Below are 20,999 nucleotides of genomic sequence, written 5' to 3' on the forward strand. Positions count from 1 at the left end.
ACCTGACTTAGGTGAAGTTAACAGCTTTGTCTCTCTTCCCCAGGAGATGCGCGCCTCTGTTCAACAGCTCCGTGAATTGGCCATTTTCTTTGGTGTAGTGTCCGGAGTAGGATGTGGCACAATGTATTATCTAATACAGAGTAAGTGTTCAGTAGTATGTGGTAGAATCCACTGTATGGCTTGTTTCCTTTATTCTGTTCTTATGGCAGACCACTCATTTGTGTCAAGAAGTCTGTATGTACAGACATGCTGCTTGCCCCCGACCAAGGACTGCATTCTGTTCTGTAGACAGGGGACAGGGAAGGAGAAGATGAGGTAGTAGTACTCCACTGTAGAAATGTCCAATAGTTTTCCACAGGAACAATAGAGGTTAGGACACCATGATCCCTCCTGTTAAATCACTAAAAGGGAGGCCAAAGATGTTGGGGGGGGGGGAGGGCAGCTGTACACTGTACAGCTGTGTAGCTTCTCAGTCAAGGCAATCACAAGTGATCACTTTGGCCAAGGAAAATCTGAAGTGTGCACATAACTACAGGTGTAAGAAGCTAGAGTACAATTCAGTCAGCCAAAATGTACACAGAATGAACATTTGTTGGGTGGCCTGACTTTCTAGGATCACTATATTTTCAAAAGAGAATAATATGGGGTTCCTAGTTCAACCCAGACTAAAAATAACCTATAAGCCCTTGAGTAAAAACTCTGCACAAGTACAATATTGCATTCTCGAAACAAAAGGTAATAACGTGTTCAGTATCTCTTGCGCAAATTGTATAACCCATAATTCCTCATGCAATCATGTGATTGATACGCACCACGTGTAACTGCTATCCCCACTCTCGATGCACCCCTATCTCCTTCCTTATAGAAACACAGAGGATCAGCTCACTGCCCTATTTCCCACAGATTGCAGCAAGTATGGATGGATGTAAGAATACAGTGGAAGTGTACTAATGTGTTGTGGTAATACATTATATGTAATGGAGACTTTGGGCCTACTTTATATATATATATATATATATATATATATATATATATATATATATATATTCTGTAGGTAAAACCACAGCTTCTACCAATAGCACATTTTGGGCTGTCACATAGTTCCTTCTTAGCCTGTTCTGTTGGAAGATGTTTTGTTGGATGCTTTTATTTTTATTTCTATTTGTCTTATTATTCTTTTATAACGATCATCAGGTCACCAATTTAGTTAACTTGGTGACTTGTATAAGAATATTTATGTACTTATTGAAATTGTTCTGTTATGACACTACCAAAAATATTAGACATGACTTGATGTTTTTGTATGACTGGCTTCTCTATTAATGACTTTTATAAAAACTGTTGTCCTATAATAAACAACACGTGTTTTTTGCAGAGTCGTTTACCAAAAAAGATTATTATACAGGAGCCCTAGAAAAGCTGGAGTCTCAGCCCAGTGCTCTAGAGACCATTGGAGCACCTCCCCTTAAAGTTCACCATCTCAGCTTAATGGACCAATACAACCATGTGGATAAATCAGCAGCTCAGGTTAGTTCATCTTAGCAGTGACAAAGATCATATATAAAAAAACTTTTTTTAGTTAGCCATTTTATTGCTATCCTGAAAAACAATGGGCTTGATTCATGAAGCTGGGCTGCTGCAGCAGGGCGAGCTCCATGACAGCAACACGATCTAAACCCTGAGCTGCACACTACGTGCGGTCTTGCAGCGTAGCATGCCTTCCTTAGTCACTAGCATGGCCCCTACTATGTTAATTCATTGACATAGTAACTAAGTTAATTAACATAGTAGTGGCAGCACTAGTAAAGTATCACAGATGCAATACCTCACAGCAGCAGCCAGCATCCAATGGAGCGCACGTTGCTAGGTAAGCAACGAGCATAGATAAGAAAGGTACACTACGCTGCATGACCGCACATAGCGTGCCTCCCTGGATTTAGGTTGCGCTACTTCATGAATCAAGTTCAATGTTTATAGCTCTGTTCTTTTATTATATTTCAGTCTCTTTTTATCATATTTTTATGTTAAATCAAACCTTTTAGTATTTGGAAGTCTAAATGGTGCACAGTTTTTCCAATATCTTGAGCAGGCTAACAGCCAATATTATATTGTGTGAAACCACGCTGCTGTGTTTGGTAAAACAGGTGTGGTATGTATTCCAACAGAAGCAATGAACATGTATAAAGACAGATTACATATTTTTTACTAGTGTTTTCAATGAAAAACAAACATGACAAAAAAAATGACAATTCCACACATACCCCTCCCAAATCAGGTCTCCCTTGCTGTCAATTGTCAACACATGCTATAAAGGATGCCAATGGATAGAAAATAAATATGCCAATGGATACAACAAATCATACATTGAATCCGCTGTGACCGTATACAGTGAAATCTGGCATAGTGTGGACCTAGCCTTAATATGAGAAACACTGCTGGCATTGCTTGGGGCAGAAGGAACACAAGGAATAGAAAGAGGCTACTTCCAAATTTGTGGAAGGAAATGTGGAAGCTAAGCCTTTTGAAAGGAGTCATCATACTCCCAATATTTCCTGTAGTGTCGACCCTCTTTCCTTTCTCCTGTGTGGTGGTATGCAAGCTACAGTATCGTCCGGTCGTTTAGCAAATTTTAAGAATAATCAAATGACAAACTAGCTATAGACATCATTAAGGTCTGCTAAGCACAGCATCATTTTTGAATACAGCAAAGTCCTTCATGTTGTGACAGTTAAAAAACTTGTTTGAAAATGTTGACAAAGAGTTCAAGCAAATTATCACAAATACTAGGCCTCTTACCATAACAGGCACTAGAACAGTTGCAGTTTCCTGCATAGGAGAAAGCACTTCAAGAGGCAGCAGAGTGTGGAGCTTCTGCTGAGAGAACCTGTCCATGACAGGTTAACTGTAAAACAAAACCTAAAGGCTTGTACACAGTAGTAATAATAGTCATCCAAAATGATCATTCTTGATTGTTTGGGGCAGCCTTTTACCGTAAGAGCATGCAGTTAGGCTACGTGTCAGTCTATGTGTTCTGCTCTATGAAGGGGGGTTGCTTCTACCCGTTGTGGAAAAAATACAGTAGTGATCTAGCACAATTTTCTAGCATGTCCAATCACTGAAAGCTGTCGTCAGGCTTTGAGGAGACACCAATAGACACTTCCAAAGTTAAGGTGATCGCCTTTTCCAATCTCCCATCAGGTCCACTTATGGTTTCTTTGTTTATATTGGTTATTTTTGTGTACAGTGAGGGTATTTGAAGAAGGTTATAGATACGAGTGTTTGTGCACCACACAGCTTTAGAATGGTCAACAACCTGCCCAAGACAATAATCTATCAGTGTCTGTAGCATTGACGTGCAGGCTGTATCGTTATATTTATGTCTCCTGCAGCAGTGCTCAATCGCTATAATTACATTGACTTTATAGCTATAATTACTATCCTTTGCCGAATACTGTTGGTACTATAGCTGCAATGCACAATGACATTTTAATTGAAGATTATATAAATAAATTCAAGTGTGTGTGAAGAAGCAAATTCCCTAATAATGGATGAACTGTTAACTGTCTTTTTTGGATGAAATGATGTGTATGTCCTGGTTGACTGACCATGCGCTATTTGATAAGAGGAGGAAGGGTTCCTGATTGGGTATACAGACTTGGAAAAGACAGCTGATTGTGAATATGAACAATGATGTTGGCTGACCTGTATTATAAAGTCTTGTACACACATCCAATTATGATTGGCCAATCTTCACCTCAATGTTCTATGAGGGCCAACAGATTTTGAATACTATGAATAGATTGTGTAGGTAAGTTCTCATACTACATGAAGGTGGCAACATTGGCCAATCAAAATTGGATGTGTGTATGCACCCTAAAGATAACCACAAACGTGACATTTTTAGTGAAGAATCGTTTGAGCAATCAAATAAAGTAAATCAGATTGGAAGAAAATTAACTCTGTTGATGTTTCCAATTGACTCCAAACAATTCTAAAAGCAATTGTTCTGTGGCAAATTTGTTGATCACGAATTCATTTTTTATAATTGGTTGTGATGGATAGGAAGCATAGACTGATTAAATGATGGAGAAATAATCAATGTATTATGACGTTTTATTTCCTGATTGCATTTATCTGATCACTCATACAATATTTTGCTAAAAATTGAACAGTTAGTGGCCACCTTAAGGTTGTACTGGCCTTAAAGAGAAACTCCGACCAAAAATTTAACTTTATCCCAATCAGTAGCTGATACCCCCTTTTACATGAGAAATCTATTCCTTTTCACAAACAGACCATCAGGGGGCGCTGTATGGCTGATATTGTGGTGAAACCCCTCCCACAGGTAACCCCTCCCACAAGAAAAGTTCAAACTTTTGGCAGTTTCCTGTCTGTGAACCTTGTTACAGCTGTTTCCAACTGCCAAAAACCATGCAGCAGCTACATCACCTGCCAACAGTAAAATGTTCACTGGAGTTCCTCTTTAAGACTTTACATTAACTCATAACAGAGTATAAAATCAAGATGTAAGATTTAAAGCAACCCTGAAGTAAAAATGCATTTATTAGATGATTCATTGTATGTATTTTACTATAAAGGTACATATCACAAAGAACTGAGTCTCTTTTTTTATGTATGTTCAGTTTAGGGGCTTCATTTTAAGACTGTATTCTAAACAGCAGCCATGCCAAATCTGCCTTGCTGAACTGAAAAAACAAACTGAAGTAATGACACTTTAAACTTTCCAGCACTAAAACCTTATAACAATCCTACTCACTCTCTCACACACTCTTTTGACTTCTATTTACTTTTCAAGAAACAGACTGAATTCAACGAGCTGTTCTGCGTCCTACTAAGCATAATACAGTACATACAGAGGCACCAAGCAGAGTAAAACAATGTTCTAAAAATGATAAAAAGAGAAGTCGAGGTGGACTTACCTCCCTCTGGTAGTGGACATGTACTCAAATGCAGAGTAAAAAATATACAATTTATTCACAGCTCCATAAAATCGCAACGCGTTTCGCGGTCAACAGTCTCGCTTCATCAGGCAGTACAGGAGCATATAAAACTGGTCCAGGTCCATAAAACGTGTGAGCGCTCACACGCTTTATGGACCTGGACCAGCTTTATATGCTCCTGTACTGCCTGATGAAGCGGGACTGTTGACCGCGAAATACGTTGCGATTTTATAGAGCTGTGAATAAATTGTATATTTTTTACTCTGCATTTGAGTATATGTCCACTACCAGAGGGAGGTAAGTCCACCTCGACTTCCCTCTTTTTATTATTTTTAGAACATTGTTTTACTCTGCTTGGCGCGTCTGTTCATACATATTACAGCATGATTAAGTCCACCCCTGGTGGAGGGATTCTTTCCCCATTTTCCTATCTACAGAGAGCGACTTTTATACCTGAGTGGGGTCAGGTACTAATACTCCCCACCTGCCTGTCAAGTGGTTACCTGATGGTAACCCACCTTTGTGAGTATAAGAACATTTGACATTACATTATATATTGAGCTTACCAGAGAATATTGCACTATTGGGCTCTTGGTGTCCTCTGTTTTGTTTTTACATAATACAGTACAAAGTTTGTGCTCAAATTCTAACAGTGCATTAACATTCATTATGGAAGATGTCATATGGATGTGAACCAATTCCCATAACACTGATGCACTGACTCTCTGTAGGCTGCTATCCAATACTGTTTCTGTATTTGAACACAGGGATGCTTTGTTAAGGTGTTGCAACACAAGATAAGCTGGTCAACTCACTCACTTCCATTGTATGGGCAGGAAGTTTTGAATCAGGATGATACTATTTATTAATTGTCATTCATATGTATTATTTACAACAGGATATTGTAGGTGTACTCACATCCATGGAATAAATCTCCCAGCATGCATTACAGAGGTAGGGGTGGGGGGCAGACGTGCAAAAAGCAATTGACCACGCATCGCCAGAAGCCCGTGTGAACCGATCCTTAATACAACATATGCCAGAACTGGCCATCATGTGTTGCAACATTTGTAACAAAGCATCCGTATACAGATATAGTCACAAACTTTTATATAACTGCGGTTTGTCAAACAAGGACTATAATGTGCTGGCTATGACTGGTATATTCATCAATTTTGCCTTTGCTTAATACTGCTGTAGCATCAAATTCACTTGTGTCATCATGATACTTCTGGGATTCAGCACCAGTATATACAGTGGAATCCTGTATCTATTGTGATCATGCTTGGGCTTAGTAATAGGTCAATTAGGGATTGATTCTCACTCTCGCTTATCTCTCCTTACTTATAGTTAACCATATGTTTAATAAATATTTTCAGCTCTTTCCAAGCTAAAAAAAAAAAAAAAATCAAGATAAGTTGTTTCTGATTATCTTAACTAATCAGGTTCCTGGTAATGTTGACATTTCAGCTGTGTAGCAACTGATACACAGAAATATCTTTTTCCTTACTTATGACATGTATTGTTATACTCAGCATAATCTAGACTCTCTCAGGGAAATATTTTTCCAGACATTATTCTATTCTATGGGCATTTTACAGGGAAATATAGATGTGAATGCAGAAAATACATTTGTTTTGTTCTTGTTTCCTAATTTCAAATGACAATTGCCATTGCTATAAAACTCCTTAAAATCTAAACTTTGGCTCTTCCCAGTTAAAATAATACCACATGTGCTTTATTTCATTAGTAGTTGGGCGTGTAATGTATCATTATCCCTAGCCTGCACATCTGTCGTGATCACTACGGTGACAGTTTGGGGGCCCTGATGCTTTACAGATGCATCACCAGGCAATGGCCGAGCAATGCATCAATGGGGGCCTGAACTGTCACCCTAGTGATTGGGCAGCAGTCATTAAAGGTGTGCATGGGTGACACTAGGCCAGGTAGGGGTTAACTCTTCACTAAAGGAAAAAAAACCTTAATTCTTTACACTGCAAATCTGCCACTTTTTCAACTTTTTTTCCCCTTAACTTTAAATAAAAGATTGCTACTATGTGCACAGCAATCATTTCCTTTTCAATGGAGTGCACAGTAAATCTATGACCAGGAACGATAACTAGTTAAAGGGACACTAAGTCAAACAAAAAAAATGAGTTTTACTCACCTGGGGCTTCCAATAGCCCCCTGCAGCTGTCTGGTGCCCTCGCCGTCTCCCTCCGATCCTCCTGGCCCCGCCGGGAGCCACTTCCTGTTTTGGTGACAGGAGCTGACAGGCTGGGGACGCGAGTGGTTCTTCGCGTTCCCAGACACATTAGCACCCTCTATGCTGCTATATGGTATATGATATATGCTATAGCAGCATAGATGGCGCTATTGCGGCCAGGAACGCGAAGAATCACTCGCGTCCCCAGCCTGTCAGCTCCTGTCACCGAAACAGGAAGTGGCTCCCGGCGGGGCCAGGAGGATCGGAGGGAGACGGCGAGGGCACCGGACAGCTGCAGGGGGTTATTAGAAGCCTCAGGTGAGTAAAACTAATTTTTTTTGTTTGACTTAAGTGTCCCTTTAACTTCAATGTTTTTCTAAGATAATTTTTTGTACTTTTGTGCTTGTTGAGTGCTTAAAGGACAATTGAAGTGAGAGGTATATGGAGGCTGCCCTATTTATTTCCTTTTAACCACTTGCCGACCGCCCACAGCCGATGGGCGGCGGAAAGTGGACGCCGAAAGGACCGCAATACGCCCATCGGCGCTGCTTCCTTTCGGCATGCCCGGGCGCGATTGCGTCACTGGTGACGCGCCCTTCCCCCGGCAACTGGCTCCGCCCACCCGCGACGACAACCCGCCAGCCGTTCGGAAGCGCCGGCGGGTTGTTAACCCCACGATCGCCGCATACAAAGTGTATAATACACTTTGTAATGTATACAAAGTGTATTATACAGGCTGCCTCCTGCCCTGGTGGTCCCAGTGTCCGAGGGACCACCAGGGCAGGCTGCAGCCACCTTAGTCTGCACCAAACACACTGATCTTGCCCCCCTTCCCTCTGATCGCCTACAGCACCCCTCAGACCCCCCCCCCCCCTGCCCACCCCTCAGACCCCTGTTTACACCCAATCACTCCCCTAATCACCCATCAATCACTCCCTGTCACTATCTGTCAATGCTATTTTTTTAGTGTAGGTCCTAACTGCCCCCTGGGGGCTCCTCATCACCCCCCCCCCCACCCCTCAGATTCTCCCAAGACCCCCCCCTGTGTACTGTATGCATCTATCCCCCCTGTAATAACCCACTCATCACCTGTCAATCACCCCCTGTCACTGCCACCCATCAATCGGCCCCTAACCTGCCCCTTGCGGGCAATCTGATCACCCACCCACACCATCAGATCGCCCGCAGACCCGACGTCAGATCACCTCCCAAGTGCATTATTTACATCTGTTCTCTCCTCTAAACGCCTACTAATTACCCATCAATCACCCCCTGTCACTGCTACCCATCAGATCAGACCCCTATCTGCCCCTAGGGCACCCAATCACCCGCCCACACCCTCAGAACGCCCTCAGACCCCAGCCCTGATCACCTCGCCAGTGCATTGCTTGCATCTATTCCCCCCTCTAATCACACCGTGAGACACCCATCAATCACCTCATGTCACCACCTGTCACCCCCTAGCACACCTACCCATCAGATCAGGCCCTAATTTGCCCCGTGTGGGCTCCTGATCACTCGGCCAAACCCTCAGGTCCCCCTCAGACCTCCTTCCGATGACCTCCCCAGTGCATTGATTGCATCTATTTTCCCCTCTAATCACCCCCTGAGACACCCATCAATCACCTCCTGTCACCCCCCTAGCACTCCTATCCATCAGATCAGGCCCAATACAACCTGTCATCTAAGAGGCCACCCTGCTTATGACCGGTTCCACAAAATTCGCCCCCTCATAGACCACCTGTCATCAAAATTTGCAGATGCTTATACCCCTGAACAGTCATTTTGAGGCATTTGGTTTCCAGACTACTCCTCACGGTTTTGGGCCCCTAAAATGCCAGGGCAGTATAGGAACCCCACAAATTACCCCATTTTACAAAAAAAACCACCCCAAGGTATTCCGTTGGGTGTATGACGAGTTCATAGAAGATTTTATTTTTTATCAAAAGTTAGCGGAAATTGATTTTTATTGTTTTTTTTTTCACAAAGTGTCATTTTCCACTAACTTGCGACAAAAAATAAAACCTTCTATGAACTCACCATACACCTAACGGAGTACCTTCGGGTGTCTTCTTTCTAAAATGGGGTCACTTGTGGGGTTCCTATACTGCCCTGGCATTTTAGGGGCCCTAAACCGTGAGTAGTCTAGAAGCCGTGAATAGGACGTTGGGCCCCTTAGTGCACCTAGGCTGCAAAAAAGTGTCACACATGTGGTATCGCCGTACTCAGGAGTAGTAGTATAATGTGTTTTGGGGTGTATTTTTACTTATACCCATGCTGGTTGGGAGAAATATCTCTGTAAATTACAATTTTTTGATTTTTTTTTTTTTTACACACAATTGTCCAAGTTAGCGGAAATTGATTTTTATTGATTTTTTTTCACAAAGTGTCAATTTCCGCTAACTTGTGACAAAAAAAAAATCTTCTATGAACTCACCATACTCCTAACAGAATACCTCGTGGTTTTGTCTTTCTAAAATGGGGTCACTTGTGGGGTTCCTATACTGCCCTGGCATTTTAGGGGCCCTAAACCGTGAGGCATAGTCTTGAAACCAAATGTCTCAAAACGACCTGTGAAATCCTAAAGGTACTCATTGGACTTTGGGCCCCTTAGCGCAGTTAGGGTGCAAAAAAGTGCCACACGTGGTATCGCTGTACTCAGGAGAAGTAGTATAATGTGTTTTGGGGTGTATTTTTACACATACCCATGCTGGGTGGGAGAAATCTCTCTGTAAATGGACAATTGTGTGTAAAAAAAAACAAAACATTGTCATTTACAGAGATATTTCTCCCACCCAGCATGGGTATGTGTAAAAATACACCCCAAAACACATTATACTACTTCTCCTGAGTACGGCAATACCACATGTGTGACACTTTTTTTGCAGCCTAACTGCGCTAAGAGGCCCAAAGTCCTATGAGCACCTTTAGGCTTTACAAGGGTGCTTACAATTTAGCACCCACCAAAATGCCAGGACAGTAAACACACCCCACAAATGACCCCATTTTGGAAAGTAGACACTTCAAGGTATTCAGAGAGGGGCATGGTGAGTCCGTGGCAGATTTCATTTTTTTTTTCTTTTGTCACAAGTTAGCAGAAATGGAAACTTTTTTTTTTTTTTTTTTTTGTCTCAAAGTGTCATTTTCCGCTAACTTGTGACAGAAAATAAAATCTTCTATGAACTCACCATGCCTCTCAGTGAATAGTTTGGGATGTCTTCTTTCCAAAATGGGGTCATTTGGGGGGTATTTATACTATCCTGGAATTTTAGCACCTAATGAAACATGACAGGTGCTCAGAAAAGTCGGAGATGCTTCAAAATGTTTTTTTTTTTAATCAAAGACATGTAGCACAATAAATTTGGACAAAAATGTATACAGACATTTACTTTATTTGACAAATTTTATCACAAAGTTAAAAAAATCTTTTTATTTTTTTGACAAAATTCATGTCTTTTTTGATGAATATAATAAAAACTAAAAATCGCAGCAGCAATCAAATAGCACCAAAAGAAAGCTGTATTAGTGACAAGAAAAGGAGGGAAAATTCATTTAGATAGTAGTTTGTATAACCGAGCAATAAACCGTTTAATCTGCAGTGGTCTGAATGGAAAAAAAGGCTCTGGTCCTTAAGGGGTAGAAAGAGTGTGGTCCTCAAGTGGTTAAGCAATACCAGTTTCATGGCTATCCAGCTGATCCTCTTCCGCTAATACTTTTAGCCATAGCCCCTGAATAAGCAAGCAGCAGATCAGGTGTTTCTGGCATTATTGTCAGATCTGTCAAGATTAGCTGCATGCTTGTTTCTGGTGTGATTCACTCACTACTGCAGCCAAATAGATTAGCAGAGCTGCCAGGCAACTGGTATTGTTTAAAAGGAAATAAAAATAGCAACCTCTATATTCTTCTCACTTCAGTTGTCTTTAAAGGAAACCTAAAGTGAAATAAAGGTGGCCAATTTAACTTGCCTGAGCTTCTTCCAGCCCCCTGTAGCCCTCCTGGCCCTTTGCTGTCTTTCTGCACTCAGCTCTGCTGTTTTGAAAGTAGCATACGTGTTCCCGGGGCACGCGCCTCCCGTCCACGCTTCTAATAATGGGAGTGTTCTGTGCATGCGCAGTTCGTAAAAATTGCTACTACGTATGCACCAAATGCTCCTGGCTATGGGAGTGTGATTGAGGAGGCACAGGGCGATGCGTGCACAGTAAGCCACGAGTGGACCAGTCAGCCAGCTTTCGGAGGGGGAAGCCGCTGAATTAGACAGAGCAAGGGGCTGGAAGAAGCCCCAGGTAAGTTAACCACTTAAAGGACCTCTATCTTGTCAAAGATGTAAAAAATATAAAATACATGTAAACACATACAAATAAGAAGTACGTTTCTTCCACAGTAAAATAAGCCACAAATTACTTTTCTCCTATGCTGCTAACACTTACAGTAGGCAGAAAATAATCTGACAGAACCAACAGGTTTTGAGGGCTAGTCCATCTCCTCATGGGGAATTCTCAGCATGGCCTTTATTCTTTATAAAAGACACTCCCTGAAAAGGATTTATACAAGGTGCTGGGCAGCCTCCCTGCTCGTTGCACACTTTTTTGGCAGTTGGACGGAGCCACTGTCATTAACTAAGTGCTTTTGAAAATAATGAAAACCCTGAGAATCCCCCATGAGGAGATGGACTAGTCCAAACCCTGTCGGTTCTGTCAGATTTGTATTACCTACTGTAAATGACAACAACATACAAGAAAAGTAATTCACATCTCATTTTACTCTGGAATAAATGTACTTCGTATTTGTTTGTGTTTACATGTAATTAAAATTTTATGATTTTTACGATAGTGGACCTGGTCCTTTAAGGCAAAATAGACATTTATAAACATTCTCTTTGTGCTCTAATTAGTGCAAATAGGACATTAAATACATTTTTCATTTTGCCAAAATACAAGTGCAGGACACGCCTGTTCTAACCTCTTTATTAGGCGTTGCGTTGTTAAACTGACCACTTTTATCTTCCTTTAGCTTCCCTTTACAGTACACCTGAAGTGAGAGGGATATGAATGCTGACAAATGTATTACCTTCCAACTCAGTTTGGCCTGCTCGGCTTTGGCCCTCTGGACCAGAGACTTTTTTTTTCATTTTTTTCTTTGTGATCACTCTGATTGGCTCACAGTGATCACAGGGTCAGGAGCCAATGAAATTGCCTTGATTGTAGTACAGCGCGCGATCACATCCCGTGCATGGGAGCCAGTGTAATTAAATCTACGCTGCATCAAGCTTAAGCAACTACAGTTCCGGTGTTGCTTTAACTACGGCCGGTCTCAATGCGGTTATAAACCATGCACATTGCCTCGCTTTCCTAATGCCCCTGCCTCTAGAACTTTAGCTATAGACCCGTTCAGGCTGCTGGAGAGATACGCAAAGAGCGCACTTCACTTACGTCAGACTGGCTGCGACTGGCTGAAGTGACGGTACCGGAGCAGCAGGCAGCGGAAGATGGCGGCGTGGGAGCGATCTGAGCTTATGGGGCTGGGGAAAGCCCCAGATATGTATAAAACGCAGGGCTGTGGAGTCGGTCCAAAAATCCACCGACTCCGACTCCTCAGTTTAGGATTCCTCCGACTCCACGACTCAGACTCCTCTAATTTGCATATTACAATTTTGTTGATTAAAAGTATGAAACATGAAATTCGTCTTTTAACTGCCAACGCTTAGGAATTTTACAAGACAACTGAAGTGAGAAGGATATGTAGACTACTATATTTATTCCCTTTAGACTAAAACTAGTCCTTGGTAAGAGTACTTGTGAAAGGTACAAACCGGAACAAAGAACATCTATCAGGCCCTAGGCAATGTAAGTGTGGGTACATGTAAGAATGATGTGCAGGTACTCTGCAGGGGAATGAGGAGATTGTAAACCGACAACACCTCTGTGTTCAATGTGCACAGCATTCTCAGTGGATTCCCTGCAGCTCTGTGGGGAGTGCATATGTAGAGTATAGTACTACTGTGTAACAAAGTAAACCTGAGACAGATGAAATTAAAGTTTTATACATACCTGGGGCTTCCTCCAGCCGCCTTCAGGATAATCAGTCCCTCGTTGTCCTCCTCCGCCACCTGGATCTTCTGCTATGAGTCCAGGTACTTGAGCCAGTCAGGCGTAGTGCGCATGCACACACTCCGCAGCCAGGAGCATACTACACCTGTGCAGCACTATTGCGCAGGTGCAGAATGTTCCTGGCTGTGGGAGCGGCATGCGGCCGGACAGCGCTGACTGGCTGAATTACCAGGACTCATAGCAGAGGATCCGGGTGGTGAAGGACAGCGAGGGACTGATTAGCCTGAAGGGGGCAGGAGGAAGCCCCAGGTATGTATAAAACTTTACTTTTCATCCGTCTCAGGTACCCTTTAATTTGTAGTCACCAAACCAAATTTTAACAACATATCAAATTATTTGATTTCATCAGCAAAGGGAGTGCATACATTTGCATAAATCAGCATCAATGCAGAATTATTTCCATCTCGTTGACCATCTCTATTAGTGACACAGCTACACATCAGGCTTTATTCTTACAGCATAGATGTTATTTAGTATATATAAGAGATTCCTGGGTACACATCATATATACAGTCACAATCAGATATGTATATCTGACCTTAAAAATACGGGGACTGCTTTATTGAAGCAGCACAAGTAACTAATTTTGATTGGTTTATTTCATTTTTGTGGACTAAGCACAGCTATTACTGTATATATACTTTATATATACATTATTTTTAATGACTATTATCTGAGAAATAGAACATTTTATCATATTTTCTAGTTTAATTACAGTTACAAATTCATTAGGAGTCGGAGTCGGTGCATTTTTTCCCGACTCCGACTCAGACTCCAGGCACCCAAAATTGCCCGACTCCACGACTCCGACTCCACAGCCCTGATAAAACGTTTTCATTTCAGCAGCTCTGGTACACTTTGAGGTGAAAAACATACAAGGTAAGAATTGGTGATATTCCACAGGTGGAGAGAGGTTATCAAAAGCAACCATTAAATTCTATGGCTGTGGGGCGTGGCTACCGCTCGATCCGGATGGTTGTGTGCCTCTGAGCTCCGTCCTTACCGCCGCTGATCTATCCCCCTAGGCGAGCTTTTTTCAAGCATTTTTTCTCAGGGACACCTGCCTCATTACCCCGGAACGCTGATGGGACCAAAGAAAGCGCAGAAGCACCAAGCTGAAGCGGAGGCCATGGAGAAGTTCCTCCGTGATACTCAGCGCTCACAAGATGGCGTCTGTTTGGGACAGGCAAAAGACCTTCCTCAGGCTGCAACTGGGAAGTCTGTGTCTCCTCTCACTGCGGAGAGCATGGAATTTCTACTGACTCGCCAGAAAGACTCCCTGATGGCTCACATGAATAAGCTAATTACATTTGCTACAAAGGAGCTGAAGACTGAAATCGCTGCCATAGGTGAATGCACGAGTGCTCTGGAGAAGAAGACGGATGATCTCATAAACAAGCAGAACATCTTGGAGGATGAACAGACCCAGGTTCACTCTGACATACGCTTTCTCCGGCTAGCCCAAGAGGACTCTGAAAACAGAGACAGACGCCAAAATGTTCGCATCAGGGGGATCCCTAACTCTGTGACCACAGACATTCTATGTGAGTACCTGCTCCGTTTATTTAAACATTTAATCCCTGACCAACCTGACGAAATGTGGCGTCTAGAAAGAGCTCACAGGGCCGTGGGAGGCTCGCTAAGGAACTCACAAGCACCCAAAGACGTCATCATGCGTTTTCATTATTTTGAGAGTAAAGAGGCTCTTTTGAATGTCACCAAAAACATGGCCGCAGTAAACTTTGAAGAGAACTCACTAAGCTTTTACAGTGATCTCTCTCTGGGCACTCTTGAGAAGAGACGCCAGCTTTGCCCACTCACTTCAGCTCTTAAAGAAGCAGGAGTACGCTACAAATGGGGATTACCCTTTAAATTGATTGTGACACGAGACAGTCGCACCTACATCTTGCAAAACCCTGACGAAGCTTCGGATTTCTTTAAGAAACTAGGACTTTCGCGCTCTAACGGGAAATCCCTGGATTTCTCATCTCAACAAGACTCTATTCCGGCTGCAGCATCCCCTCCTAACAGACAAAGGATGTCACCGGACTGGTCTGCTGCTGACTCGAGACGTAGGGAGTCCCCCTCCGAAGCAGGATCAAATCCGGCCTCACCAGACCCATTTGTTTGATCTCTCCATGCTTACATAGCTTTCCCTCAGTACCCCCTGGGATTTTTTTTTTTACATACTGAAGGCGGCTCGGACACGTCAACCTACGTTTTGAGCTGAAACTCGTTCTCCCACCTTACTGCCTAATACCTTATCACTCTGTGCCTCCATTCTTATGTATCAAGCTTGGCAGGACTTTGGCAGTATGGCATCCATGCGTAATGGATGCGGTGATGGTTTATTACAGACTGTTTGTTCTCTGTTTATTCTGTTTTTGTTTAACCCTCTCAGGTTCGACCCTTTAATGTACAGATAAGAAAAAGACACCGAGAGCCCAATATGGTGTAGTATGCTCAGGACAATAGTGGATAATGTAATGTGAGAAGGTTATACTCACAAACAAGGGTTACCGCTGAGGCAACCACTGTGAATGCAGGTGAGGAGATTAGACCTGTCCTCACTCAGGGTTAAGAAGTCGCTCTCTGTAGATAGAAGAAAGGTAGGGGTGGGTCCCCCTTCCACCAAGGGTGGACACTATAATGACTTTGATGAACAGAGGCGCCAGCAGAATAAAAACAACAATTAAAAGTTTTAAAATATGCTGGGGAGGCAGTGGTGGACTTACCTCCGAAAGCAGACTAGACTACTTGTCTGACATAAATAAACACTTTATTAGTACCCCAATAGATGCAACGCGTTTCGCAGGACCAAGCCCGCTTCATCAGGCAATAAAACAGGGGACAAAACTGTGGACAAAGGCAAAAATTACAGGACTGCAGTGAGCTACATAATATGAAACATTCATACGGTGCATACAAATATATATATTAATTGCTAAAAAAACGTTGAGGGGAAAAAAAAAAAAAAAAAAAAAAAAAAAAACCTGCATAAGGTTTGCATGCGGTTTTGTAAACAGGTGTTTGTAGTTAATTGATGCAACTGCTCAAGGCAGCCAGACAGTGGGTACCCAGACTATGGATGCCCATGTGAGGTGTGGGAGCGGAGCCCCAATCACACCGTTTTAAAGTGCACTGTGTAATAAATATTAAAGTGCAAAGTATAGTAAATAAATACTGTGGCATAATGTATTAATCATGATGACAAATGGCCTGAAAAAGTAGTTAATAAGTGAATAAGAACAAGGGAATGCTTAGTAGCTAACCAGGGGCCAGACGTTATCTCACCGAGTGACACATACTAATAAAAGGACATTTTTATGTATAGTAATATGTAATAAAAGCCTTAAAGATTATGAAGCCAATAATAATAAAAAACAGTCCAACTAAAAGGGATGACGAGATGTAAGGGAATCGCAGTCTTAATGAAAGGCAAACAGCAGAGTATAAAAAATGGAGTGTAGCTTACCAGTAGCTCTCAGGTAGCACATATAGCGCCTCTGTACAGAGGTCAGGATGCTGGGTGCTATTAATGCAGTTGTAGACAGGTCTCACCCAATCCGGGGCAGCCACTGGAGTAAAGTGGGTGGGGCCAGACAGTATGGAGGGAAAGAGTAGCAGCCAATCGGCTGCTGACATGTGTATATTCGGCATTGCGTGTGCTGAAAATGGCGTATCAATGCAAACAAAACTACGGATGGCATGCATATTATTATTAAGCTGTGGCAGGATGGTACAGTGGTCAAGTGCTCTGCCTTTGACACAGGAGACCCGGGTTCAAATCCCGGCTCTGCCCGTTGCCATGTTTAAGGGCAAATGCTGGGGGCACCTGTATTTTGAAGGCGTATAGTGAAAATCACCGCTGTATTTCAAAAATAAAGGCTGCGTTGATGGACAAGGGGGGGGGATCAGGGCTCAAATATATGGGGGCAAAATGGTATTATGTTTAAAAACAGGGGAAATTTATAAACAGCATGTACAGCTGGAATCTTGTTGCCAACTAGTGGTGGAAGTATAGAATTGCATCTTTGGGGATATAGCTACTATATAAATACAATTTCACAAACACAAAACACAAATAAACAACAAAATCTAGTTAAAATAAGTAAAATATCTGGAAATAAAGTGCTTAAACATACCCAATTCATAGTTATAATCCCTTGGACGTCTCTTAGTCTACCGATAAATGATATGTACGATCATTAAAGTGACAAAATATAGTTTTCACAGAATATACATTGGTCTCTTTGCACACAAACAGTGGTAATATATGGAAAAAATGGTGCAATGAATTAAATTGGGTATAGATCATGTAATTTTCATATTCAAAGTAAAATCGTTATGAGATGATAAAAAGAATTAAAAAACTAAAAGAGAGCGACCAGGATAAAAACAGCGGATAAGAATATTGATAGGTTAGTGTAATTTCTCTAATTGTTCATTGAGGCCCTCTGGAACGAGGGTCCTCAGGATCTGGATCCAATACATCTCAGTTTTTTTCAGTATGTCAAAGGCATCAGGCAGGTATGCACGTACTGAATCGATAAGTGTGATGTGAAAGAGATCCGGGTCATTATTGTGGTGAGTGGAGAAGTGACGTGAAACACTGTGCAGGGGAAATTTGTTGATAATATTCCTTTTGTGTTGGCCGATCCGATCGGCCAACACAAAAGGAATATTATCAACAAATTTCCCCTGCACAGTGTTTCACGTCACTTCTCCACTCACCACAATAATGACCCGGATCTCTTTCACATCACACTTATCGATTCAGTACGTGCATACCTGCCTGATGCCTTTGACATACTGAAAAAAACTGAGATGTATTGGATCCAGATCCTGAGGACCCTCGTTCCAGAGGGCCTCAATGAACAATTAGAGAAATTACACTAACCTATCAATATTCTTATCCGCTGTTTTTATCCTGGTCGCTCTCTTTTAGTTTTTTAATTCTTTTTATCATCTCATAACGATTTTACTTTGAATATGAAAATTACATGATCTATACCCAATTTAATTCATTGCACCATTTTTTCCATATATTACCACTGTTTGTGTGCAAAGAGACCAATGTATATTCTGTGAAAACTATATTTTGTCACTTTAATGATCGTACATATCATTTATCGGTAGACTAAGAGACGTCCAAGGGATTATAACTATGAATTGGGTATGTTTAAGCACTTTATTTCCAGATATTTTACTTATTTTAACTAGATTTTGTTGTTTATTTGTGTTTTGTGTTTGTGAAATTGTATTTATATAGTAGCTATATCCCCAAAGATGCAATTCTATACTTCCACCACTAGTTGGCAACAAGATTCCAGCTGTACATGCTGTTTATAAATTTCCCCTGTTTTTAAACATAATACCATTTTGCCCCCATATATTTGAGCCCTGATCCCCCCCCCTTGTCCATCAACGCAGCCTTTATTTTTGAAATACAGCGGTGATTTTCACTATACGCCTTCAAAATACAGGTGCCCCCAGCATTTGCCCTTAAACATGGCAACGGGCAGAGCCGGGATTTGAACCCGGGTCTCCTGTGTCAAAGGCAGAGCACTTGACCACTGTACCATCCTGCCACAGCTTAATAATAATATGCATGCCATCCGTAGTTTTGTTTGCATTGATACGCCATTTTCAGCACACGCAATGCCGAATATACACATGTCAGCAGCCGATTGGCTGCTACTCTTTCCCTCCATACTGTCTGGCCCCACCCACTTTACTCCAGTGGCTGCCCCGGATTGGGTGAGACCTGTCTACAACTGCATTAATAGCACCCAGCATCCTGACCTCTGTACAGAGGCGCTATATGTGCTACCTGAGAGCTACTGGTAAGCTACACTCCATTTTTTATACTCTGCTGTTTGCCTTTCATTAAGACTGCGATTCCCTTACATCTCGTCATCCCTTTTAGTTGGACTGTTTTTTATTATTATTGGCTTCATAATCTTTAAGGCTTTTATTACATATTACTATACATAAAAATGTCCTTTTATTAGTATGTGTCACTCGGTGAGATAACGTCTGGCCCCTGGTTAGCTACTAAGCATTCCCTTGTTCTTATTCACTTATTAACTACTTTTTCAGGCCATTTGTCATCATGATTAATACATTATGCCACAGTATTTATTTACTATACTTTGCACTTTAATATTTATTACACAGTGCACTTTAAAACGGTGTGATTGGGGCTCCGCTCCCACACCTCACATGGGCATCCATAGTCTGGGTACCCACTGTCTGGCTGCCTTGAGCAGTTGCATCAATTAACTACAAACACCTGTTTACAAAACCGCATGCAAACCTTATGCAGGTTTTTTTTTTTTTTTTTTTTTTTTTTTTTTTCCCCTCAACGTTTTTTTAGCAATTAATATATATATTTGTATGCACCGTATGAATGTTTCATATTATGTAGCTCACTGCAGTCCTGTAATTTTTGCCTTTGTCCACAGTTTTGTCCCCTGTTTTATTGCCTGATGAAGCGGGCTTGGTCCTGCGAAACGCGTTGCATCTATTGGGGTACTAATAAAGTGTTTATTTATGTCAGACAAGTAGTCTAGTCTGCTTTCGGAGGTAAGTCCACCACTGCCTCCCCAGCATATTTTAAAACTTTTAATTGTTGTTTTTATTCTGCTGGCGCCTCTGTTCATCAAAGTCTTTAATGTACAGGTTTTTACCCTTGACAAGTAAAGTTCTAGGTCAATATATGTCTGATTATCCTAATCCTAACATTCAATTACGAGTCTTTCTATGTATAATAGAATGGTGGTCATTATCGCAATTAATTGTAAGGGGCTTAATTCCCCTTTAAAGGGACAACTTTTGCTGAGCGAGTGCAAGGGCCTTCAGGCTGATGTGGTCATGGTGCAGGAGACTCATTTTAAATCTCCTGATCATCCTAAACTGATATCTAAAGAGTATCCAAATGTCTACTATGCTTCAGGCAAAACTAAAAAAGCGGGGGTTGCTATACTATTTAAATTCTCTTCAATTTCAGGTCCAAAAGGTGATCTCAGATCCTCTTGGCCATTACTTACTCATACAGGGGATCTTGGGGGGCAGGAATATCCTTTTAGGCGATGTCTATGCTCCAAATTCCAACCATTTTATTTCTCAAAAAATTACAGAGTAAACTGATGATGTTTCATTCTTCTGAATGGCTTCTGGGAGGCGACTTCAATCTAATATACTCCACCATACAGGATAAAACTCTAAAGAATAAAGCTACACAGATTAAAGTCGATCATTTGTCAAGAGAATTTAGGAGGTGGGCGCGTGGGCTCCAATTGGTGGATATCTGGAGAATCAAAATCCTAACTGACAAATCATACACTTTTTTTTCCCACCCTCACCAATCATTCAGTAGGTTAGATTATTTTTTCATATCCAAGAGTCTAATTAGAAGGATCTCCTCTACTGATATACAACCTATTACCTGGTCAGACCACGCGCTCATCTCCTTGTCACTGGACTCGGGTTCCCGCCGGAAAGGCTTATGCCATTGGAGGTTGAATGAAACCCTTCTGAAAGACGATGAAATTCTTGTCAATCTCATTAGAGACTTAAATTAATACTTTTCTTTAATTACAAACTCAGTCTCACAGATGTCTACTTTATGGGAAGCGCACAAGGCCTATATTAGGGGATGCTTAATTGGGGCGGGATATAAAAAGAAAAAGGAAGCCCAGGCCCTTTTACAATGGAAACTAG

At 41.7% G+C, this 20,999-nt stretch overlaps 1 protein-coding gene across 3 annotated transcripts in view; it reads left to right on the plus strand.

Moving 5' to 3' along the window:
• The window catches only part of COA1 (cytochrome c oxidase assembly factor 1), a 136,186-nt gene that overhangs the window by 106,001 nt on the left and 9,186 nt on the right, over positions 1–20,999 (plus strand). For all 3 annotated transcript variants that reach the window (XM_068236360.1, XM_068236359.1, XM_068236358.1), the window contains 2 exons: positions 44–140; positions 1,376–1,527. In XM_068236360.1, coding sequence (XP_068092461.1) covers positions 47–140; positions 1,376–1,527 — 246 coding nt within the window. In that variant the 5' untranslated portion in view covers positions 44–46. The remainder of the gene's footprint in view (positions 1–43; positions 141–1,375; positions 1,528–20,999) is intronic.

Source organism: Hyperolius riggenbachi, chromosome 5 (genome assembly GCF_040937935.1).
Source record: "Hyperolius riggenbachi isolate aHypRig1 chromosome 5, aHypRig1.pri, whole genome shotgun sequence".
Taxonomy (NCBI): domain Eukaryota; kingdom Metazoa; phylum Chordata; class Amphibia; order Anura; family Hyperoliidae; genus Hyperolius; species Hyperolius riggenbachi.